At 46.8% G+C, this 24,689-nt stretch overlaps 2 protein-coding genes across 3 annotated transcripts; one reads left to right on the top strand and one right to left on the bottom strand.

The window, feature by feature from the left end:
• Nucleotides 1-53: 53 nt before the first annotated feature.
• LOC107517361 (leucine-rich repeat-containing protein 51) lies at nt 54-24,683 on the top strand. 2 transcript variants are annotated; one of them, XM_016157955.2, is made up of 8 exons: nt 54-320; nt 6,280-6,363; nt 6,988-7,125; nt 11,374-11,579; nt 12,513-12,661; nt 21,967-22,241; nt 23,435-23,631; nt 24,091-24,683. In XM_016157955.2, the coding sequence occupies exons 3-8, from the start codon at nt 7,044-7,046 to the stop codon at nt 24,409-24,411; spliced, it is 1,230 nt and encodes a 409-aa protein (XP_016013441.2). In that variant the 5' UTR covers nt 54-320; nt 6,280-6,363; nt 6,988-7,043; the 3' UTR covers nt 24,412-24,683. The 2 variants fall into 2 exon arrangements, with proteins under 2 accessions (XP_016013441.2, XP_016013442.1); XM_016157956.2 differs by lacking the exons at nt 21,967-22,241; nt 23,435-23,631; nt 24,091-24,683 and adding an exon at nt 12,917-13,133 and having other exon boundaries at nt 60-320.
• On the bottom strand, nt 13,900-19,512 carry LAMTOR1 (late endosomal/lysosomal adaptor, MAPK and MTOR activator 1). Its single transcript, XM_016157958.2, has 5 exons — nt 19,345-19,512; nt 15,661-15,806; nt 15,333-15,410; nt 14,864-14,990; nt 13,900-14,507 (listed from the first exon to the last, which is right to left on the bottom strand). The coding sequence occupies exons 1-5, from the start codon at nt 19,384-19,386 to the stop codon at nt 14,415-14,417; spliced, it is 486 nt and encodes a 161-aa protein (XP_016013444.1). The 5' UTR covers nt 19,387-19,512; the 3' UTR covers nt 13,900-14,414.
• Nucleotides 24,684-24,689: the final 6 nt, after the last annotated feature.

Genomic DNA, 24,689 nt, shown 5'->3' with positions numbered 1-24,689 from the left:
GCCCTCTGATAGGCTCCTATAGGCTGGTGAGCATGCAAGGGCACGCTTGAGGACCCGGGAAAAGGAAGCGTGAGGGCCACTGGGAAAAAGGAAAGGGTGTCACTACTTCCGGAACTCGGCCTCGACTGGAGGGCAAAGACTACAAGTCCCAGCACATCCGCGGCCTTGGAGCCCCGCCCTTGACGAACGACAGCTCCCGGCAGGCATCGCGCTTAGGGGCCTGGCCTAGATGTAGTGGCGAAGGTAGTTGCCAAGGAGTTGCGTTGGGTAACCCTGTGGTAGTGAGTGGGACGCCGAGGCTGGAGGGGCAGCAACTGCGGGTGAGTCGGGAGGGAAAATAGGAAACCCATCTAGGAGACAAGAGCTCTATGGAGAGGGGAGGGGCATTTCCTTTCTCAGGGACCTGAGACCTCTCCCCACAAAACCCTAACCCCGTTTCACAGTGTACAAGACACAACACCCATTTGGGATAGACAGGCCCTGAGAAGAGGAAAAGGCACTGAGATACATACCCATACAAACTGTAGGGTGCTTAAGAGTCACCCGCATCACAAACATGGGACCCCCTAATACAAATGCCTCAAATCCCTGACACACCTGGGATATCTGAAACGCCCTGATGTAGGGTTGGTTTTCCTGATGAACTAAGACCCTCTTCAAGACATGGGAGTAGCATCAGAGTAAATCACAGGCCCTAACACTGGAAATGTAAGAAACTATGGGGCTTGCACTGCCCCTTTCCTCCCAAGCAGGAAGACCTCAGGGTAGAGTCGCCTTCTCAGAGTCTTAGCAGGAACTTTCCACACACTTATTAGGGGATCCTGTCCCCATATTAGCGCTTTTTCCTTACATCTCTTCCATGGTCTGTTTCTCAAAGCTCTACAGTTAGAGTTTCACTCCTTTTGCAGTCTTCATGACAGACCTGATACATTTAGTAAAGAAGCACTTTCACATCCCATGTTTTTTTGAGCTTTATGAGTCAAAGATATTTATCCCCATTTCACAGATTGTAAAACTGAAACCCAGAGAGGGCAGTCACTTGTCCAAGGCCACAGACCAAGTCAGTGACAGCTAGGACTAGGCCCCAGTTTGCCAACTTCCAACCAGGTCTCTCACAGCCTCTCTAGCCTAAAACTTGTTCTGAGAAATAGGAACTGCCTCAGGGAAAAGAAACCTGTATGACCCACATTGGATTATTTACACTTCAGCCTGAAAGAGTTTCAAATCCTTCCTTGAAAGTTTAATGAAAAGGAAACTAAAGAGACTGAAAACAATGGGAATCAATCAAATTTAACTAAATCGGTCAGAACAGCCTGGCTACAGAGCACCCACATCTAATGCTGCCATGATTAGCTGGTTTCCAGGTGGCTTTTAGCTGGCCTTGACTAGTCTACTTACTATGTTAAAGTACCCCCAGGCTTCATCCTTGGTCTACTTCCCACCTCACTCTATATTCTCTTCTTGGGTATTCTCATCCACACCACAACTTCATTTACCACTTGTATGCATATGTACGCAAGTGTATCTCCAGTCCAGTCCTTATCTCTAAGCTCCAGATCTATATTCAGTTGCCTCTTCCACATCTCCTTCAGAATGTCAAAGACAACTCAAACACTACTTGACTCCAACTGAACTCATACTTTCTATGTATGCCAAGCCTGAATCTTTCAGTGTTCTTAACCTCTATCCATTACAGAAGCCTAAAACGCAAGAGTTATCCTTAATACCTCTTAGATTTCCCATCCATCAGAAAGTCCTGCCAACTTTACTTCTGTAGTCCTAAGTACCATCACATCCGTCCTGCCTTCCCTCCCAGCCATTTTGCATACTGCAACATGAGTAATCCTTCATTTCAAAATTTACCTTGTGGCTTCCTATTGCTCTTAGCAGCAAGCAACATCTCAGCCTGGCTTCTACCCACCTCCCCAGCCTCCAGTCTAACCATACATAGCCCTCCCTTTCTCCCTTCCAGTTATATGACCTTCTTTAAAGTCTTCAAAATTTCCAAGTAATCTCTCACCATAGAGCCTTTGTACATGCTGTTATGTATGCCTGGAAAGTTCATCTTTTCCCCCTGCTATAGTTAATGTGTACTTATCCTCAATCTCTTCTATCACTGCTTTAATAAAGGTCTTCCCTGACTGCTCAGACCAGGTCAGACCTCTAAGTTATAGTAACCTCATGTCCCTCTCCTATATAGTATTATTCACTGTTGCAATTTTTATGTATTTAAGTACCTACTACTTGCTACCACTGTAGGGATATAAGTCTAAGAAAAACATGGTTCCTGCCCTGGTGGAGTTTATGGAAATACAGATAGTAAGCAAATCTTCCTAGTGTTATGAGTGTTACCATGGCAGTAAGTATAGGGTGTTTGGGAGCCCAAGAGAAATTCTACATCCAAGATTTGGCATAAGGTTCAGCTCCTCAGAAAAGGTGAAACCTGAGCTGAGTCATGAAGTAAAAATTAGCAAAGTAAAAGGAAGAAGAAACTATTTCAAGCGGAGAAAGCTGTGTGTGCAGAGGCCCAGAGGCAGGTGAGGGAACTTTGAATAATTGCAGTTGGCTGGACTGCAGAAGTAGAAGGTGAGGCTAGGAAAGAGGAGAAGAGAAGTGGGCAGGAGCTAGGTTGAATCTTGAGCCTCCCTTTGGCACCTGGAAACAACCTCCAAGAACACATTAGATAATTTGGCAGACTTTTCGTGACATACTTTGATTTCTCTCCCACCTGTAGCCCACAAACAGAAATCCTTCTTAGGCCAGGCCCTTAAACCTCCTAGCAGATCACATCTGATTATTCCTCAAAGCATCCTGTGCCATCATGTTGCCACTTACCTGAGAGGGCAGGAATAGGCTATCAACAAATCAAATTCCAATTGTTAGTAATTTCCAAAAACTGAAAACAAATTTCCATCAACTTGGGATTGGTTAAATAAAATTAAATTAAGTAAATAAAGTTAAAGTAAGGTACACACAAATTGCATGGGATACTCTACAGCTATTAAAAAGGGTAAGAATACAATTTGGAAAAAAAAAAGTTTACAAAGGAATAGACAGTATGTGTTTATTTTAAAGTATACATAATTTTATTATGTATGTCTTCGAGGAAATTATATTCCCAAACTGTTATGATTGTTCTTAGAGAGTGAGGTAGAGAGTCAGGCTTTTAGTTTCTGCTTGATATACTTCTGTATGTTGTTTGACTTTATTCAGCTATCGCATTAACTTTTTGAAGTAAAAAAAGAAAAACAGTAAAAGATTCTTCCAATTTGGAAAAGAAAGATTCCAAAACAAGGCAGATATGCCCCTAACCCAGTCATTCATCGAGTAAGTCGGTATAGACAGATGAGGAAGGTGCCGGGATCTGACTAGCTCCTGGTCATGAGGCAGAATGGCAGCTGGGAAAGACTGAATCCAAAAACACAACCACTGGAATGAGCAAGGCAGTTTAAAGGCTTTGTCAATTCTCTTCAGCAGTCAGGTTCACTATGCGACACGGTGAAGACACCATTCATTCATTCATTCCTTTGTTTCTTCTTTCATTTTTCCATTTTTCTAGCAAACCTTTAGTGAATATTCTTTGCCAGGCTCAGTGCAGAGTAATGGAAGGGAAAGAGAAAGAAATCTGACTATTATCCCTGTCCTCAAGTTTACAGAAAGAGAATAGGAAGTAGGTTATAAAGAAGTACAGAGAATACAATGGCTTCAATTTATTGAGCACTTGCTGCAGGACATACGACAGCTCTTAAGATGGGGTTTATCTCCATCTTAAGAAATAAGCTGTTATAAAATTTTGTTCAAAGTGCTTTGGGGGCATCTATCAGGTAGCCATTGCTGTATAACAAACCATCCTAAAGTACAATGGCTTAAAACGATAAGCATTTATTACTTACAGGTCTCTGAGTCATCTATATATTTCTTTTAGCTTTGGCTGGGCTCATTCATGTGTCTGTATTCACCTGTTGGTTGGGTGAATCTCCTGACCTTGACATGGAGTAGGCTGGCTATTAGGCTAGTCTAGGATAGCCTTAGCTGGGATCACTGGCTCTCTTTCACGTATCTCTCACATGCACATATTTCTCATGTCACTCCAGTAGGCTAGCCATGTTCTCTTGGCACTGGCAAAGAGCAAGAGGGCAAGCCCCCTTTTAAGCGAGTTTGCTTCATGTTTACCAACATCTCATTAGCCAAAACAAGTCACATGGCCGAGCCCAGCATCAGAGTGGATGGAACTAAAAGTTATAGGGCAAAAGGGATGGCAACAGGAGACCATGAACAGGAATCAAGGGACCAATCTAACACAGGACACATTGATCAATTTTACCTGGAAAGAAAGTCTTCATTGAAAATGGTTAACTATTGAAATGTGAGAGTTTTCACTAAGTAGGCAACAGTTTCTTAGAATTGGACGCAAGCTGGTTTGCCACAATCAGTAGAAACCCAGTAGGCCTTTCTGTGCTCATGACAGACAGGGTTCTGTTGTATGTTGGCTTCATCCCTTCTGGTCAGGCACAGGGCAGCAGGCACTTAACAAATGTTTGCAGAATTGAATTGAATATTTTACTGTGAATGAGGTGCGGATTGAAACAGCTGAACCTCAAAGCCAATTGTTGGAACAAGCAGCTTAGCATCAACATTCCCAAAACAGAAATCTTTGTATTTGGCAGTTTCTCATTCATTCCTCTCACAAACATTTCCCCGAGTGCCTGTTGTAAGCCAGGTTCTGTGATAGATGATAAATAAGACATAATACTAGCTCACAGCTTGGGCTACTGTTTAAATGGAGAAGACTAATAACCCTTTCCAACTGGCAAATTTATCCAAATACTGAGGGCCCTATTTTTAATACTAACACAGAAAGAAATGCATCTGGAGCTCGTGCTAAATCAGAAGTTTTTTTAGGCACTGCACTGAGGTTCTTTGATGGTCAAGGAGATTAATGGTAAAAATCTGCCCTTTAATTTTTAGCTAAAATTCATGTCGAGTAGTGCAGAACTCTCAAAGGTCTTACTTTGAGAAAGTATCCAATCTTACTCAAAGGCATCATTCAGGCCTGTTACATTCTCAAGTGGAATGGGCTTCTGTCTAGGTAAGAACACAAGCAAGGTTCCTCTATTTCTACAAAAGAATGTGTTCGTTGTTGTCTGTAGATTTAATATCTATAAGATTCAGATCTCCCTAATCAACAACCCATGCCCACAAGACCAGTCCTGCCTTGACAGAATTCTGCTTCATGTGTAATTTAAACTCAGTTGAGACTGCTTTTTGAGAGAAAGCCACTTTTCATTCCTCTAAACTTGTTAAACTCTATCCTTGCATGTTAAATAACCAAAAAAAAAAAATTTTTTTACTTGAACTAATTTATGCTTAAACTGAAATACAAACTGTCGACTGCATAGCTTTTAAAAGAAGTTCCATTTTAAGAACATTCATGAATTTCATTGTCTCTGCATTCAAAATATTTGTTTCTTTGAATCAAATGATGAGAATGACATATCGTAAGGTTTCCCTTTTTGCTTTGGTTGACAGGAATTTCAGAGTTAAATATAAGCCTGGTTTCCTAATTCCCCGATTCTCTCTCTCTCTTCCTTTAATCTGGCATTTAATCTTTCTCTTCCATGTCTGTATTTTCTACATCTGCACTGTATAGTATAGTAGCTTCTAGTCACATCTGGCTATTGAGCACTTGACAGGTGTAGCTCATCCAAATTGGGATGTGCTATAGGTGTAAAATATTTCAATTTTTAATATTGATTATATGTTGAATGACATTTTGGATATATTGGGTGAAATAAAATATATTATTAAACTTCACTGTTCCTTTTGACTTTTTCTTTTTATGGCCACTAGAAAATTGTAAATTACATGTGAAAAAATTACATGACTTGCATTTGTGACATTCGTTATATTTCTGTTGGACATTTCTGTTCTACCATTATCCTGTTTTGAGTGTTATTTTAAACTACCTCAAATATCTTCGGAAAGCAGATGAAGTAGAAAACGCAAATGAGGTGATGGCAGTGGATAGAGTGAGAAAGGGGAGGGTGATTGGGACATATACTTGTTCTTGTCACTCCATTTGTCTTTTATTCTTTGCATTACATACATAACCCCTCAGTAAAGTGTGTTTTCCGCTGTTCTTCCCAGGTGAGTAGTGTTCTCATGGCTCTGCCTAGTCTCTAGAAAAAGTTGTTTTACTTGAGCCAACAAATCGAAAGGATCTGATAAGACAATTCACACCACATTGTAAATGACTGATAACGTGTTCACCCCTCTCAGGGGGTATTTCCATTTTAACAGGGAACAATCCCTGAACCCAAAGGAATGAATCCCTAATGGTGGAGTTTCAGGCATCAGTGACAGGTGAGTGAGAGTGAGGTAGATTCTGGTTTTATGTGTATATGTTTATATACGTATGACTATCTTCAGAATGTGGCTAAAAGTAGGGTCTTCGGAAGGAAAGGTAATGGGGCTGACAGACAAGATGAGCAGAGAAGGGAGGAAATTCCCAGCTAAGTCAGACTGCAAAAGGCTGTCAAGACACCAGATCCAGCGCATGCCTTCAGGGGTTTGTTAAGCAACAGAATAGCCCAGTTGATGTCACCAGAGGGTAGGTACCAAGACAGCCTCCATGGTAACTACTGTGGAGTAGCAGAAGGGGCCTCAGAGTAGGATTCAGACTATGATTGCAATCCACAACTGACTGGCTTAACTTCGGGCAAGTGCTTTCACCCTGGGGTCTCAGTTTCTTCATCTGGAAAACAGAAATGGGTGTTATAACTATCGATGAGCTCTATGGGATCTTTGGGTGCTCTGAAAGTGGGAAGTGGCCTACAAATGCAAGGAATCATTAGTATCTTAAAATAGAAATGCAGCCAGGCAAGCCTGGAGTAGTAGAGAGTAGGAAGCAGGAGTGGAGGGCTATGGGGAAACCTGAGGGCCTATGTCCCCTGTACCTGGAACACCAGTCCTTCTCTGTCCTCCCAGGCTGAACCCGGACTCCCAGGGCCCACGCTTACACCTGACAAATGATGGCCTGAGCTATGAGCAAACAGGACTACATGAACACTTCGGTGCAAGAACCCCCTCTTGACTACTCCTTCCGAAGCATCCACGTGATTCAAGGTCAGCCTACAGAGCTCAGCACTCCACCCACTATAGCAGCAGGCCTGGTGTGGTCTCTAGGGAGAAACCAATCTTAAAAGCTTGAAGAGATTCTTCTCGGATGCTTACAGATTTTTTTGTTGTCTTTTCTGGGAGGAGTAGAAGGTAGGGAGGTGGGAGTAGAAGGGTTTGCCCTTTTTTAAAATTAGCAAATCTGAATCAGGGTGCTCTTAGGGTGATTGATCATCTTCAAAAGAAGACAGGCTACAGCAGGAAAGTCAGATGAAAGAAAACTGGGAAGCCAGTTTGTCAGCCAATAGTTTATTCTCCTGTTTTTACTTGGAGAGAGGCAGAAACTAATGAAAGTAAAAACACAGCCTGCTGCAGAGTGCTGGCCCACATGCAGAACTCTTATCTCCTCTGTCTAAGGACACAAGCCTATTCTGATCACTGGTAAAACATATGGGGTCTTCTTATTAACAAACTGGCATGTTTCCAGTTTATTTATTGACATTTAAATATCCATTGCAGTCAGATTTATTCCATTCATCCACCCACACTTATTGCAGGTTCCAGCACTGTCCACTTTCAGCACTGTTCCATTTTCATTCATGTTTTTGTAAAAGGGCAGCTAGTATCTCAAGAGGGAACACAGTGGGCTCTCAGCAATATCATATTGTCAAGGGAATATGCTTCTTCCTAGGGAAGTTCTGCTGTTCCTGGCTTTTGTTATCTAATGTCATAAACTCACAGGTATTTCTGCCTTCACATAGCACAGATTGCATCAACATATCCTAGACCTATTATCTGGCTTTGGTCTTATCTCTTAGGCAATTGGTGGTTACCTTTAAGTTCAGGAAACATGCATATAATTATCCAGGATACTGGATACTACTTGGGTTTGGGTTTAGGATATGACACAAATTGGCATCAGTCAGAATAGTAACTCATGTTCTTTCATGAGCATACACCCACCTACTGTGACCTTTATATATTATGTACCTCACTTCTGATTGATGTAGTCCATGTTTCACAAGGGTTTTAGCTGCAGAAATGGCTACATACAAGAGACCTAAGGTGACAGAGGAAGGGAAGTACGGCCCCTACCTACCCTGGGAGTTCCCAGCTCTGAGCAGGAAGATGTAGTTAACCCTCTATGGAGTCCTCAGAATAAGGTTAGAGACAAGTTACTATAACCACAGGGAACCCCACAGCAAAAAAAAAATCAGTACAGATTCCCTGTACTTTTTTCAGCAGTTCAATATTTATTGAGCACCTATTTATTAAGCACATATATATGTGTATGTATATATGTGTGTGTACACACACATATATATATATATGTGTGTACACACACACACACACATATGCCAGGCATTGTGCTCCTTGCTAAGTGTTGGGAGGGGAAAGGGAGAGGTCCATCTAAGCCCCAAAAACCCAGTTCCCTCAGGTTCCCCAGAGCTTACAGAACACTTACTTAAAATTGGGGTTAAGGGACAGGGTAGAGTTCAGGGTATACTTGATATACTATCTGCTGTATTAATCAATAGATGGACCATGGAATCTGAAATGGCAGTGACTTTAGAAGGCACCCAGTTTGTACTACCTCCATCCCAGTCCTCTAACTTCTGCTCACAAACAGTGCAAAGGGAGTCTCCTATCATACACACCTACCAACTCCTTGTAACACGGAGTGAGGAATGACAAAGAAGTTCTTCATATCATACTAACTCTTGTCCTCTGGGGACACTTCAGAGATATAGACAAAACCATGTTTTCCCTGGGTCCTCTTGGAGCTAGACAATCTCCAGTTCTCTGAGTGTTGATATCTGCGGTTCAAGTTTCCAGACTTGCCAAGGCATACTCCGGGCAAGGTAGCTTCAACACATCTTCAGGCAATGCAGTGCTATAGTGGAGTCTAAGGGAAGCAATGTGTAGCAGCTTAACACCCTACTCTACCCTCTGTAACAGCAGTTTCAGACAGCTTCAAGTTTTAGGCAATGTCATCCCACCAGTGGTTCCTTCTGAGCTTGGGGTCAGCCCAGGCTTGGTGGCATTTCCCAAGCTGCTGTCTCATCAGACTGGATACTAGTCCATATGTGGGCTTATTTTTACCTTAACTTTTATTCATCTTTGTCGTTACATTTCAGGGTTCACAGTCAGGAGACGTTCAGTTCAGAGGCAGGAATAGTTTATTCATGAGCTGGGGTGCTCCAGTACCAATCTGCCACCTTCCCCCGACCTCATGCCCATCTATGGGTTCTGCTTACTCTAGGACGAAGACAGAGAGCCATCTGGTGGATGCTGCCTAACCTGCAGCTCAGGAGGAAAGGAAATTAACGTTAGGTGATGGGTGGAAGAGAGGAAATGCGTCCAGTAAGAGCTGAAAGGAGGGTGAAGACAAGCTGGCCAGATTCAGCAAATACTAAATATTTCCTTCCCCAGAGGCAGCTTTAAACAAGTAACCAAAAGCATAAGGACAATAGGAAAAATATAGTCACCTCACCCAGAGCTGGTGTCTGGTTCTAGCTCTGCTACTGTGAGTTTGGGCAGAGCCCATCCTCCCTCTGGACTTCATTTGTCAAAAAAAGAAAGGGGGTAGGGGGTAATCCATATAGATGGGTTCTAACATCATTCTGTTCTCTATTCTCCTCCGCACCTAAACTTTCTGAGGGTGTTGTTTATGCTACCTGATTATAGTTCCATACTTTATATTCACTCTTGAACTACAATCTAGCTGCTGTCCTCAGGCCCTTGATATTTCACTGAAACAGCCCTCACCAAAGTCACCAGGGACTTCTGAATTGCCAAAATTACTTTTCAGTCCTTATCTCCTTAAACTGACTCCTATAAACTATGGATTCCCCGAGCTTTGAAACTATCCTCTCCTAGTTTTCCCTTCCCTTCCCTGATATTCAGTAACTTCTTTAATGGACTCCCCTTCCTCTTTGTCCCTCCTCTCTACTCTGTCCTTGAGGAATCTCGTGTTTATCAAACTTATACACCCTTTATGCTAATGGTTCTCGAGTCTTTGTCTCCTGAGCTTCAGACCTGCATATCCAAGTGCCTACTTGGCTTCTGCACCCTTTGTACTTACTACAGGAACCTCAGACATACCAAGGCCAAATCTGAACTTATCACCTGCCCAACCATGTTGCTCCTTTTCTTAATTCCATCAGTTCATAGATCTGGCATCTACCTAGTCACCCAAACAAGAAACTGGGCAGCACCCTTGAATAGTCTACCTTTACATGCAGTCAACCATCAAGTAAGTCATGCTGTCCCTCATCTCTTGCTTGGATAATATATAGAGCCAAACTGGTTTTCCAGTCCCACCCACTCCCTAAAATCCAGACTCCATACTAAAGCTTCAGAGTGATCTTCCTGAAATGAAAGATGTTATCTTTCTTGCTCTAAAACCCTCCTGTTGCTTCCTAAAACATACAATAACGTTCAAAACATTCGGCTTAATATTCAAAGCTCCCTGTCTTTTTCCTCCTTGCTCCCCTGTACAGCAGACACGTGTGCCCATGCTGTTCCACACCTCCATGCCTTTGCTCATGCTTTTCTCACCCTTCTTTGCCTGGTTAATGTCTTCTAATCTGCTGAGATCCATTCAGCTCAGGCTTCATTCTCCCTGGGAAACTTCTCTGAGCTCCAGACTGAGATAGGAGCCCCTCTTCGGTGCTTCCACAACTTAAATGGCCAGTTTGTTTCCAGCTTGACCACATGAGCTCCTCCAAAACACAAACATCTGTTTCATCCCTGCCCTATTACTCCTATAGAGCTTGGCACAGACTGTCTGTCTCTCATTTTGTTCACCATTGTACATCCAATATCTGGCACATAGTAGTTCAATATTAATGGAAGACAGAACATCAGAGTGTGTTACAGTGAAGTGACTTCTATAGGCTCTGCTAGTGTGCATAATTCTGAATTGTGCTGTCATCATCTTGGTTGAAGCCCAACACCATCAGGGATGGTGCACAGAGGACCCAATGATATAGTAACATGTGGCCCAAACCAAGAGTTTGGGATGGAAAGTCTCTGGCCCTGTATTCCAAACTGACTGACTGCTGGGGCCTGTGGGATGGGGGTCTTAAGCTGACAGTGGATAAGAGTCTCACTAGACGCAAACATGGGCCTATGGCCCTGCAAGCCCTTCCAGCTACAACTTAGGCTGCTTATCTTCCCAGCTCTGTCCCTTCCCATTCCTCAGAGCTGAAATGGCACAGATCAGACATCCAGGTCTCAACTTTGTTCCCACAGATCTGATCAGCGAGGAGCCAAGGACAGGGCTACGACCACTGAAGCACTCAAAGTCAGGGAAGTCACTGACTCAGTCCCTGTGGCTAAACAACAATGTCCTCAATGAGCTGAGAGACTTCAACCAGGTGATTTCAAAACTGCTGGAACACCCGGAGAACCTGGCCTGGATTGACTTGTCTTTCAATGACCTGACTTCCATTGACCCTGTGAGTTCCTAGCCCTAGGAGTCATCAGTGTGGGCCCAAAGATACCTTGTCCAGACCCCAGCCTCTCCACCTCCCACATTTCACTGAAGAATTTATGAGGCAGCATGGTACCATATGCAAAGTATACAGCTGTCAGCTCAGATGTAGGTTCAAATACTAGATTTGCCCCTTACCTGTGTGACTTTGGGCAACCCACCTATCCTCTCCAAAACTTCAGCTTCCCTGTCTAAAAAAATGGGAAAAATATACCAAGATCATAAAGGGTTTGTGTGGTTTTAATGAGAATGCATGAAAGCCAAGCAGCACATAGGAGACTGAAGTCAAATCATAGCTCTCCTTATTGGGCACCCACTGTGCTTTACTAAGTTCTTCCTGGAAGAGGTGGGTAGTAAAAGTATAGCACTTACTTTCCATGAACTCAGACTCAAGTTTTAAGAAATAAAACTGGCCCTTTCTTGTATAGGATCCCTGTTAGAGGAGAAAGGAGCTAGAGCACAACTTGACAACTGTTCCCCAGGTGTAGTGATCTCAATTTCACTATTTTGAAAGTTCTTACGACTAGCATAATGCTCTGTATCCCTACCCCTTGCCGTGATAGAATCTTAGATCATCAAAGCTGGAAATGTCTTCAGTGCAGGGGGAAGGTAAGGCTCAGAGAGAGGCAGGAGAGCCCAGTCACCTAGCAAACCAGTAGCAGTGCTAGGACCCAGGCCCATACCTTCTGCTCCTCAGATCATAGCTCTATGTCAGTGGGATGTCCCTGTGCCCCTTTAAGATAATTAAAGTAGGTTGGAGTCATCACTTTGGCTGGGGAATGGGGCTCGGGAGAGTGAAGGCAAGTTGCGAAACTCTTCTCTGCCCTGAAGTTCGTCCTGAGCTTAAATCCAGAGCAGAGCCCTGTCCAGCTTGGCTTTCGATTTCTTTCTCCAACAGGTCCTGGCAACTTTATTCAATCTAAGTGTTCTCTACCTCCATGGCAACAGCATCCAGCGCCTGGGAGAGGTAAATAAGCTGGCCGTCCTCCCTCGGCTCCGGAGCCTGACGCTTCACGGTAACCCCATAGAGGAAGAGAAGGGGTATAGGTAAGTGCCCTGCCCTGGAGCTGGGCTTTTCCTGAGGGAAAGGAGAGGAGACAGGAAATCCAGCACCATCCTACCATGCTTGGCCTGAGAAGGGAGTAGACACATTTAGGCATAGTCAGGATAAACCCAGTCTCCCCCAAACTATACTCAAATCCCTCCATTCCTGCAGTCAAGGGAGATAGCAGCATCTGGTGGTACAGGAAGGGAGGGCTGGTGGGGGCGGGGGCTGGCCCCCAGCCAGAGTCTTCCCCACAGGCAATATGTGCTGTGCACCCTGCCCCGTATCACCACGTTCGACTTCAGTGGGATCACCAAAGCAGACCGCACCACAGCTGAAGTGTGGAAACGCATGAACATCAAACCCAAGAAAGTCCGGATCAAGCAGGATGCAGTCTGAGGTTCCCAGGCCCCCAGCCATCCTGAAAGTCTGAGGATGGCCAGTTTGGTTTGACAATAAAGAATTTGAGCTGTTCAACAGATTAGAAGTCACTTGTATCATGGAAAAATACCCCCCAACTCAGGCAATAGCCAATACCTCGGGTCTTACTTCACTGAAAAGTAGGCAGTGGAGGAAAGTCCTGTTGCCCTGAGACCTGGGTTCACTGAATGGCCTTGGGAAATTTATCTAAACTCTGGGCCATTTTTTTACTCTTCTGCTCAGATATCCTGGGGGTAGAGTTACTTCACAGAGCACTGAGGTTCTGTGGAGATGCTTCAGAGGCCTCTGTGATAGGAGGCCAAGAAGATAGGCCATGAGCTCTGAAGCCCTCACTTCAATCAGATCAGAGCAGTTCCACTCTTATGTTTTATATGTTGAGATTCTGCTTGAGATTTAATTTGATAAAAAGAATCTTCTGCTATAAAACATTGGCTGGCTCACTCCATATCAGGTACTCTTGGTCTGCCTGCATCACCACCACCAATCTCTCCCAGACTTCTTGGTAATCCACTAAGCCTGAGGCAGGATACTCAATGACATCTGCCTCAGATTCAACTCTGTTCAACTTTAACAGTGTTCCCATCACTGGAGAAGGGACTAGCAGTCTTATCTAATTTGAGGTTAGCCCAGGTCAAGACTTAGCTAAGACCCGAGAACCCTGAACCTTTGTCTCCTGGACTCCTCTTAGTGACCCTAGAAGTCACCCTCCTCCCCCTCATCATCCCACTGCTCACAGACTTGACTAGCTGGAAGCAAGCAGTAGGGTGGCAGGCAGGACAGAGGGGCTAGAACCAGCACGCAGATGAATACATTTCCTTTATCAAGGGAGACAAACCAAAACAAAACCAAAAAAATCCCCAACCATGTAAAAACCCAGGGTACTAGAAATACAAACTCAATTCATCCAAATTCAGGCTCGTCCAGACGCTGGTCACAAACCCTAGTGAGGTGCACATGAGCACCAAGTCAGGGAGAGGGGCACAGGAGTGAGGCCAAGAGAAAGAGTGGGAAGAAGGCCTCCATAGGCCCCCTAGTGATCACCCTCACAGTGGTACCTCCCAGGCCCTGTCCTTTTGACCCCCACCCCTGGCCAGGGCTTTGAAAGCCAGTCCCAAATGGTTCTACCCTCCCTTGCTCCATCCTCACTTGCTCAGGCTTCTAGCCTCGCTCTTCTCCTTCTCCTCCACATTCTTCTCTGTAATTAGTAGCAGGTTAGGGTACTGTATAAGTCGCACTGAGGCTTGGGGGCCAGGGGAGGGAGGGTGGAGACGGGATGAAGAGAAGAGAAGAAGAGCTGTCCAAGGACCTTTGTCTTCATGGAATCCCAAACTGTACAACCAGCTCCTCTTTTGCATCCACACGGATCTGAGAAAGTGCACTGTAGGCATAAGCAGCTATCCTGGAGACCTAAGAGAGAGGGTCCAGGGAAGAGAGGAACAGAGAGAGACAGGTGAGAAGGGAGATCCAGAAACCAAAAGAGGAGGATTGGATGGCCAGAGAGGAGGGAAAATGGGGACAGTAAGCCAAAGAGAAAGGCAAAGATGAGAAAGCGAGAAGGAAAAGAACAAAGGGGAGAAAAACAGTAAAGGGTGAAGGGAGGGAATAGGGAGGAAATTAAAGAGAGTGAGGTGGAAGTGAGGGGGCCCACAAACTACCAGGCTAACTCCACTTCTCCACCTCCTTTGAGGCAGAGAATGTAAACCCTCTGCCACAGCCTGGGTAGTATGGGTGGGTGGGCAGTGGTGGGATGAGGGGCAGCTCACCTGCTGCAAGTCGGAGAAGGGGATGGGCTCACTGGCCAGCACTTGGTGGGGCTGGCTGGTAAGAGACGGCAGTGGCGGCAGCTTCTTCCAATGGGTCAGGCTGCTGCTCAGCACAGCCAGGCGAGTGCTAGCAGAGGGAGGGGTGGGGTGGAGAGTCAGGCCTCAGTCTGCCCTGCTCTGCCTAGCCCAGCCTAGGCAAGTTTCTCTCAGACCAGAGAAGCAGGGTGATGGGGCCTCAGCTCACCACAAACTCACTCAAGGATCACCTCTCTTGGCCCCCCACATCACTGAGTGTCACAGGACGAACAGGTTGACATGAACTGAGGCACTCAAGAAATTTGTGGTCAGTCTCCTGGGCTGCATACAAATGAGTATGGATGCACAATCCAAAACAGCTGGATTAGGGATAGGGGGCAGGGAGTGAAAAAGCTCATGTAGCCTGAGGGACCCAAGCTGGCCAGGTGCTCACCTGTACTGTCTTGCCCGGTCCATGTACTCATGCTGCTCCATACCCTGGGAGTCTGCAGCAGACACATCGATGATGTTGCTTTGAGGAGAAGAAGCAGACGAGATATGACAGGCACTTCCAAGAAGGACTAATAGGACTCATTGCCAGGTACCGACTCCAGGGCTATTTGACAAGTGTCCCCACCTGCCCACTGGAGCAGGGCTGGACCCAGAGGCACCACTCCCCACTTACCTTGTCCCATCCCCTATGTCCTAGGCTGGCTCCCTCTATCCCAGCCTTTAACATGGATGGAGGAGCTCTGTCCCAGGCCTGGTCCTGTGATGCTCACCTGGCTGTTTTGGCAAGAATGGAGGAGAGCAGGGCCTGCTCATCTGTGCGAGCGGAAGGCAGGCTGTGGTAGTTGGGCTCAGCTCCATTGAGGGCTTTGGTAGGAGGGCTGCTAGGGTCCAGCAGCAGCTTCCGTTCCTCTCGGTCCTAAGAGAGGCCATTAGGAAGAAGTGAGCCTTGGGGCCCTTAGTCCAACATGCCTTTCCTGAGCTCTTCTCTCAGTCCAACTCTAAACTTTAAGCACCAAAAATATTTTTATTAAGAATATCCCAAGAGCCCGACTATATGGAATGTAAGATAAGACTCAGGTCCTATCTCCTTTGGGAGCTCAGTTCAGTTGGTGGTCCAGGATCAATTAATATGAAACCAAGCAGTTGTAGAGGCCCTGAAAAGATGGACAGAGACACAAAGTAGGTATTCAGTAACAGCTGGGAGCTTCAGAAAATGGAGAAGACAGGATATTGGAGGCTGGAAGTGAGAAGAAAACAGTGGAATCAAGAGGGGAAATTGATGCAAGTCATGAACTCGAGAATGGCCCTCGTGATCCCCAGACCAGCCCTTCCAGCAAGGCTGTCTATTCCCAGGATAGAGAGGCCCTGGGAGGCCAGACAAAGCCATTGGCTCCAAGGGAAAGCAATGCCAACCTCTCAATAGCCATTCCTCATATTATTTCAGGGCAGAGTCCCAGCCCCAGCCTCTGGGTCACACCATCCAAGTATGTTCCTTTCTTGAAAGTAGGTCCCTTCTCCTCTCAGATGTTTACCCTCCTCTCCTTTGATCCTTTCTCTGTATGGGACTCCCACAACCAAACTTGGTGCACCTGGTGTATCCTGACCTGAAATGAACAGTGGAACTGTTCCCTCCCTTGCCAAGTCATCACACCTCCATTAATGTGGCTTTATTAATGTTCAGCATCCCTGTTACTACTGGCTTACACTGATAATCACAACCCCCAGAACTGACCTGGGGCCAAACAAGATCTCCCTGGTCCTGTATAATTCTGTGTCTTTCTCCTTGTCCTGGGTTAGTCCCTTGTTATAATCTACTGCTGTCTTTCTAGATATAACCCGATCTCGAACCCATCAGCTGCAAATCCCTGCTGGCTTTGTGTCAGCTGAAAATTGGATAAGGAGACCAGCTGGGTATCTAACCAAGCCATAAAGAGTGAGGGTGGCCAGGACAAAGCCAAGGACAAGGGGCCCAGCCTGGCTAATGTGGACACACCAACCCTCAGTACCAGACCACCAGCTTCCTCAGTGCTCCACTCCAGGCCTATCTCAGTTCTTACCACAGACTTTTCCACTGCAGGCTCCCAGCTCCCCAACTCTCCTTGCAGAGGGCCACTTCCTCCTGCCCTGCCTGCCCCACCCTAGGCAGGCCCAGCCTTGTCACATGACTCTTCCTTCTAAATCCTAGATTGCTCAAATGTCCTCAGTTTCAGCAGCATGAAACAGAAACTGTAGGCTTCTGTCCCATCAACTCCCAACTTTTAGATACACCAACCCCCTCAAAAAAAACCCAAAAAAACAAAAACAAAAACAAAACAAAACAAAGGCTAAGTATTAAAGGGCTCAAAAGACAAAATGCTGGCTTAAGATTAAGATACACTTCCCCCAGACCCAATTCAGACAGAACTTCCTGGCAGGGCAGTTTTTCTCCTATCGGGGGTTCTTCAAGAACAAGGTTGTGTTCCTGAGCCCTAGACACCCAGAAGAAGCCATACTGCTCCCATCAGAGTGGACAAATATCATCAACTCACCCTCAAAGAATGAGTGGAACACAGGAAGGTTTTTCAGAGTTTCACTTCTACCCTAGCACAGACACATGTGGCCAGCCCATGACTAGCCATCTGGTCCATGGGCCAAGCTGGAAGAGAGAGCTTGGCCCAATGGATAGAGCTCATGGTTTGGCATCAAAACACTTTGGCTATGGCACTTCTCAGCTCTGTAACATTTGCTAAGTCACTTTGCCTCTCTGGACTTTTTCCTCACCTTAAACAGATATAACCAGTACTTTTATGACAAATGTATGGCAAGAGTGAAATGAGATAACTATAAAAGGTCTTTGAAAACTGTAATGTGTTGTGCATTTCTTTTTATTATTACAACATTGGTTCAGAGATGAGAAGGGAAGAGGAGCCTACCCAAGCGTTCAAAAATGAGCTCTGGGATAGTAAACAGGTAAGGGTTGTAGACCAGGTTAAGTAAACCTTTGCCACATGGGGCCTCAAATCACCCAGCAATGATCAAGTACTATCTCTGGGGGTTAGAAAGAGAAAGTCCATCAGGGGGAAAGTGGAGACTGAGGAGAGAAGCAAACAGCTATTCCAGCTAGAGGCTGGTATCCTTTCTCATAAGACAGGCATTAACCCTCTTGACTCATTCCCTGCAAGAGTCCATATTATGCTTTAAGGGACAACTTCTCACCAGACCACAGCTTTTCCAATAGGCAGTGATACTGTTTCCTTCTCTAACAAGCTTGAATGAAGTGAAAGGTATCAGCTATGAGGTATGCCTAACATAAGGCAGAAATATGAGTATGTGTGTTCATTGGGTGTTTGGAGAATTGATGAGGCCCAGGAGCCACCCATGCCTCCCATACAAATGGCATTTTCCCAAGCCTAAGTCCTTAACCTAAAACAGGTTCATGTGAGTCACTGGGGAAAGACTTTCTTCCAAGTACCAGTGATGTAACCCATTTCTGTGATCATCTACTCTAACAGACTGTGAGCTACTTGCTAAAATCTTTTTTACTGTCTCTGTCCAGTAAGTGATGAAACGTGGAACCCAGGCACAGAGGCAATCAAAAAGGTGAGTGGATAACAGCTTAAAACTTCATCCTTGAAAAGGTCTCCCCATCCTCAAGGGAGGTCAGGTGGACAAGGCCAGGATTAAAGTGTGGTAAGAAATGAGAATGCACCAAGAAGAAGAGGGAGAATTTAAAACTGTACAGGTTTCCTCAGTCTAATTCTTGCAAAGGGATCAGATCTACATGCAAATTTCCAGGGCCAGGCTCCCTCTAGCTAGGGGAACCCTTAGGGTCCAGGCAGAGACTGCACTGAGGCAGGCCAAACTAAGCTAGCTCCCCATCCCATATCTCTTTCCCCCCCTATCCAGCCCAAGCTAAACCTGATTTGTTGCTTCCAAAACAACTTCTCACATATCCCAATGTCCTCACTGTGCCTATTAAATCTTTCACTGACCAACTCAAATGCCACCAATTTCCAGAGGCCTTCTCTGACCCCAGAGCAGCAGAGACCCACCTTCTCCAACCCCAGGGACTGAAAGGATACAGATTCCTGATTCATCTCGGGACAAACTCACTCAGAGCCTCAACTTACCCACCTCTACAATGGTTTCACGAAGCCTGCTAATAAAGCACAGGGAGCTGGGAAGGGAGTGCTGAGGATTCTTGAAGCTGTAGATTTGAAGGTAGGGGGAGGTGGAAAGGATGAGACCTAGTTGGATCGGTGGCTGCCTGCATACCCCAAGGCGGGGACTATGCAGAAAGAACTGAGGCTTTAACAGTAGGAGCCCGGCCCGGCGTCTCTTTAATCTGTCCCCTCCGGGTCTCCGTACTCAGTGAGCCCGGCCGTCCGGTTCCCCCTCTTCTGCAGGCTTTTTTCTGGGACCCATGCCTCAGGGTCTCAGCCCTCATCCCCAAGCCCCGCCCGCCGCGGCCGCACCTGGTCCGAGTCCTCGTTCTCGCTGCTGTAGCAGCACCCCATGGCCGGGGTCGGGCCGGGCGCTCAGACGGCGCCGAGGAGGGACGGCGTCCGTCAGGAGCCCTTCCGGTCACATGACCCGTGGCTGCAATCAGCAGGCAACCACCCGCCCCCACGACTATCCCTTCCCGGAGCCGCTTCCCTGCCGCGGATGCCGCCGAAACCCCGACTTCCGGGCCCGCCCCCAGCACGTGATCATCTCCAACGAAAGGGAAGGCGCACCCTGCATGACAAGACGTGAGACACGTGATGCGAAGAAAGGGAGGGGCGGATCACATGACTTCAGCCTTTTCTCAGTCCCTGAGCTCTCGTTCTTCAGTTTAGGCCATAGAGGCTTTGGTGTGAGTGGCCGTGTGGTCGCATGGCCACAAGGCTACCTTTGTGGGCCATAGAGCAAACTAATACTAAATGCCGTTATGATATGCTCTCCTAAATGCTCTGCAAGGGGCGCATGAGTGCATGTGACACATAGGCCTCAGGTGTCCAGCACCAAATCGGGGTATACATAGAGGGTGTGGACACCCAGCGAAGTTCTTCTTTTTCAACCTGGACTGGGATCTGAAACTTTTTGGAAGGGACCTCCTACATTCCAAGCCAAAGGGGAGTGGAGTACAATCCTGGTAGAGGAGATACAGGTCACCTCACTAATGTTCTTGTCCTCAGGCATTTCTCTTTAATCCTGCGTTTATGTGGCAGCCACAGTAATCTTACACAAAGCTCACCAATCCGGAAGACACGGATTGGTTCTTTTCGTAGAACCATCTTTCTTAGAACTATCCTGTGTTTTCCCTTGGACCCTGAATGCAAGTCAAAGTCTATCATTCAAGATGTTGCAGATCCTAACACCTACTTCCCCCCTCTAGGCCCAGGGTGGTGGTGGTGCTGGTGCTGGTGGAGGAGGGGTTATGCCTCACCAGCCATAGGGAAAAACTTGTGGTTTCCTAATTGACCTCCTGGACTTTGGTCATGTGGCCTGGCACACTGTCTCTCCACTGGGACTGCCTGCTGTCTCCAAGACTCAGTAACAGATTCCCTTCTCTGACTCCATTCTCTAGGCATCTCCACCTTCCTGTGATTGATCCCTATCCAGCATTGATTCACTTATTGACTCAAATATTTACTGAGTATCTGCAATGTGTCATACACCCTTCTGAATATGTAGCAGTTCACAAAACAGCCAAGAGTCTGTATTCACAGAGAAGCCTTCTAATGATCATATTGTATTATGTTCTGTGTTCCTGCATTAGTTTTTTCTACTAAACATGGAGTTCCTGGAGGACAGAGACAGGATTTGATCCATCTGTGACCCAAGCCCTGACCCTTGGTTAGAGAAAATTTGAATTTGGAATTAATGAGTAAATTACAACCTCCCTATCACTTTGGCTCACACCATGCCCCATGTGCTGATCCAAGGGGTTGGAAGAGAGGACGCAAAACCCAATAGCTCTATTACTCCTCAAATCAAGACACCACTGTTCTATAAGTTCTGTGAGGGTTCCTGAAGGGTAGGAGGCAGCTCCAGCTTGTTCCTGAGGCTAGTAACTTGAACTGCAGGTCTCAGGTAACAGCAGCAGCCTCAGCATCAATAATTGAGAGCAGATCCAGCCTGCCTCAGGATTCTCCCCAACCCCCCAAGGACTCCCCCTCCTTTCCAATGCTACATTCTTCCCCAAGCAGAAGGCTCCAGCCCAGGTAAGCAGGGCCCTTGAGTGTGGGTTCCCAAGCACATTAGTTCAAACTCATCATCACTCACCTATTCATACCCATTCATATACTACTATTCTCATTTTTAATCTCCACCACCTGTGACCTCAAAAGGGTCCACAGCATGAAAAAAGACAGGGCAGAATCCCTTATAGCAGGCTGTGGGGGAAGAGGGTGAATGAGGATAAAATGTGTGTGTGTGTGTGTGTGTGTGTGTGTGTGTGTGTGTGTGGTGTGTATGCACATGTGAAGGAAATTCTGAGAGAGAAAAGAGGAAAGGAATGCAGAGGAAGAGGGATAGGATTGGAAAAGAAATGTAGAATCAAGGACTCGTCCTATCCCCAGGGAAGAGCACAGGGCAAGTCCTGAGGTGGGAAGGACATCTCATCCTAACACCTTATGAAGTGTTTTGATTGGCTTTTACTGAGGTAGAGCAGTGACAGTGAGGAGGTTTTTGACTGCACAGCTATGCCCTTTTGCTACATAGTAATGAGTCAGAGGAGACCAACCAAGCAGACAGTAGGGCAGGAAGAGGATATCTCAGAGGGGAATTGGTGAAATGGGTCCTTAAGAAGGGTGACAACACAGATAAGGGGAAATGCATGCAGGGAGTAAGGTGAAGATGGGACCAGGAGCCAGAAGTGGGAGAGGTGATTTAGGGTTGGGTTATGAATTTAGCATGGAGTCCTGGAAAGTACGTGGGCTTGGGATCAGACAATCTTGCATTCAAATCCTAGTTCTGCTGTGTGACTCTGGGCAAAAGACAGCCTTTCTGAGCATGGTTTGTAAAATATAGGTATAATTATTACTGGTAAGGGCTGTGCAAATGACAGGCAAGTGGCAGGTGTGGGTTTCCCTCCCTGCCTCCTTCCACTCCAGGGCCCAGGTAGAGACTATGTCCCCTGCTATCGCGCTGGCCTTCCTGCCACTGGTGGTGACATTGCTGGTGCGGTACCGGCACCATTTCCGACTGCTGGTGCGCACAGTCTTGCTGCGGAGCCTCCGAGATTGCCTGTCAGGGCTGCGGATTGAAGAGCGGGCCTTCAGCTATGTCCTCACCCATGCCCTACCTGGGGACCCTGGTCACATCCTCACCACCCTGGACCACTGGAGCAGCCACTGCGAGTACCTGAGCCACATGGGGCCTGTCAAAGGTCAGTGTTCCCTATCCTTCTCCGGGAAGCACCCCCAAGACAGTGAAGGAAGAGCTGGTATCTGTCGCTGCCTTACTGGGTGAATTGGGCAGGTTCTTGATACTAGATGGGTCTCTTTTTTCTCATCTGGAAATAAGGGGGCTAGGCAAAGTTATTTATTCATCCAGCAAACATTTATTGCGGATTGAGGAGCGGGCCTTCAGCTATGTCCTCACCCATGCCCTACCTGGGGACCCTGGTATTGCCACCTCTTTTGTACCAGGCATGGGCTGGGTGCTGGGGAGAAAGGAGATAGAGCCACAGGGATGAATCAGCCACAGATGCTGGTCTCAAATGGGGCATAATACACAGAGGAATAACCATCTCAGCACAAGACCCAAAACTTTATAACGATTCGTGTCTGAGTCTTTCTCCCACCTCAGAGGCTCCCATATCTCATTCAGAGCTGTCTGCCTAGATTTGTGAGTCCCAGCTTCCAGGTTCCCAGCACAAGTGCTTTTAGAATCTTATTTAAGAATTCATCCAATTCCAAGATTAGAAAGATACCCAATGAAAAAAATAAGGGTTAAGAAATGGAAAGTTCTAGCAAAGTTCTCAGCCTGGAAGATGGTCTCTTAGAAGCCAGGTGGTGTTTTTCACCTGGGCCCTCTTTAAGAAAACTACATTTAAACTGTGCCTAGAGGATTGCTTTTGAGTTGGCCAGAGAGATGAGGGAGGTTAGGGGTGGGGAAGGGCAAAACCAGCCACATACACAAATGTGGCAGGAAGGAATGAGTCAGAATGGTTGACCCTGGGAATGGTTGTTTGGGATGGCTGTGGTACAGGCTACAGATGGGAAGAACTGAGAGCTGAAAATGGAAAGGTAGGATAGGATCAGGTCTAAGAAAGTCCTGATGTCAATCTGATGATCCCAAATTCAATCACAAAGGCCTTTAGAATCATAGGAACCAGGGAGTGACAGCATCAGATTGTTTGTCAGAAAGATTCCTAGAGGCTGGTATAAAGACTAGACTGAAAGAGGCAAGCGTGGAGGGGCAGGGGGGCCAGTGGGGCAGCTGTGGCTATGTAGTCCAACAGAGATAAGACTCCAACTGGTTGGGGGCTACTGTAAGGCAGGTGGGCATTTGAGATATCTTTCTATCAGGAGCCTGCTTCCATCTCCCGTCTGCTGCAATAGCCATCTCCCTCCCTAGGTCAGATCCTCATACGGCTGGTGGAAGAGAAGGCCCCTACTTGTGTGCTGGAGCTGGGCACCTACTGCGGGTACTCCACACTGCTTATTGCTCGTGCCCTGCCCCCTGGGGGTCGCCTTATCACTGTAGAGCGGGACCCACGCACTGCAGAGGTGGCTGAAAAACTCATTCGCCTGGCTGGCTTCGATGAGCGCACGGTCAGTCCCTACCTCCCTAACCCTGGTCTCTTCCCTGTTACCCCCTGGCCTTGCCCTGGCCATGCCTCCTCCATGGGAGAATCCCATCTAGGAAAAGGAAGCAGCTCCTGGAGGGTATGTGAGCTCCTGTCCTCCTGTTACAAGTCATTTGCATGTATTTGCTGCTGAATGACAAAGAAGCAGTTAGGAAAGTCTCTGGAGCTCAGCAAATCTGGGTCCAAACCTTAGTCTGCCTCTTATTAGCTTTGTGACCTTAGGTAAATCCTCTGAATTTCAGCTTCATGGCAGAATAGAAATAATACTGATCCTAACTTCTTGGGTTCTGAGGCCAGAGGAAATGTGAGAACACTGGTGGAGACCTAGACTAAGGCCTGGCATAAAGCCATCCAGATCCTGGTGGGGTGTGGTGTGAGAGAACAATTCTTCCCACTGTACCTCCAGCTCTTCCCACCCCCACAGGTGGAACTCATCGTGGGTAGCTCAGAGGAGGTGATCCCACGTCTGCGAACCACGTACCAGCTGAGCCGAGTAGACTTGGTGCTTCTGGCACACCGGCCCCGGTGTTACCTGCGGGACCTGCAGCTGCTGGAAGCCCATGCCCTGCTGCCAGCTGGTGCCACTGTGTTAGCTGACCATGTGCTCTTCCCTGGTGCACCCCGCTTCCTGCAGTATGCCAAGAGCTGTGGCCGCTACCGCTGCCGCCTCCACCATACTGGCCTCCCTGACTTCCCTGCTATCAAGGATGGCATAGCCCAGCTCACCTATGCAGGGCCTGGTTGAGGTCCAGACCCAGGGGTGTTTACTGTTGTCCTACCCCACCCCACTCCCACCCAAGCAAGCACCTCAGAACATCCCTTTCCCTCCCTGCTCATGGCCTGACACATGCTGCGCTCAGAGCTAGGAAGGCTCTCCTTCTACCTCTGCCCCACTCATCTGAGGCATCAAGTTCTGTCAGGCTGCTTGGTTCTCACTGGTCTCCCCATGCTTCTTCCCCTCCACCCAAGAGAGAGCCATGGACTGACAGGCAAGAGGTCTGAGCTTTTACCCCCAGCTCTCAC

Source organism: Rousettus aegyptiacus, unplaced genomic scaffold (genome assembly GCF_014176215.1).
Source record: "Rousettus aegyptiacus isolate mRouAeg1 unplaced genomic scaffold, mRouAeg1.p scaffold_m13_p_5, whole genome shotgun sequence".
In the NCBI taxonomy this organism is placed as follows: Eukaryota; Metazoa; Chordata; class Mammalia; order Chiroptera; family Pteropodidae; genus Rousettus; species Rousettus aegyptiacus.
The sequence above is the reverse complement of the archived record's forward strand: the minus strand, read 5'-3'. Positions and strand labels throughout refer to the sequence as shown.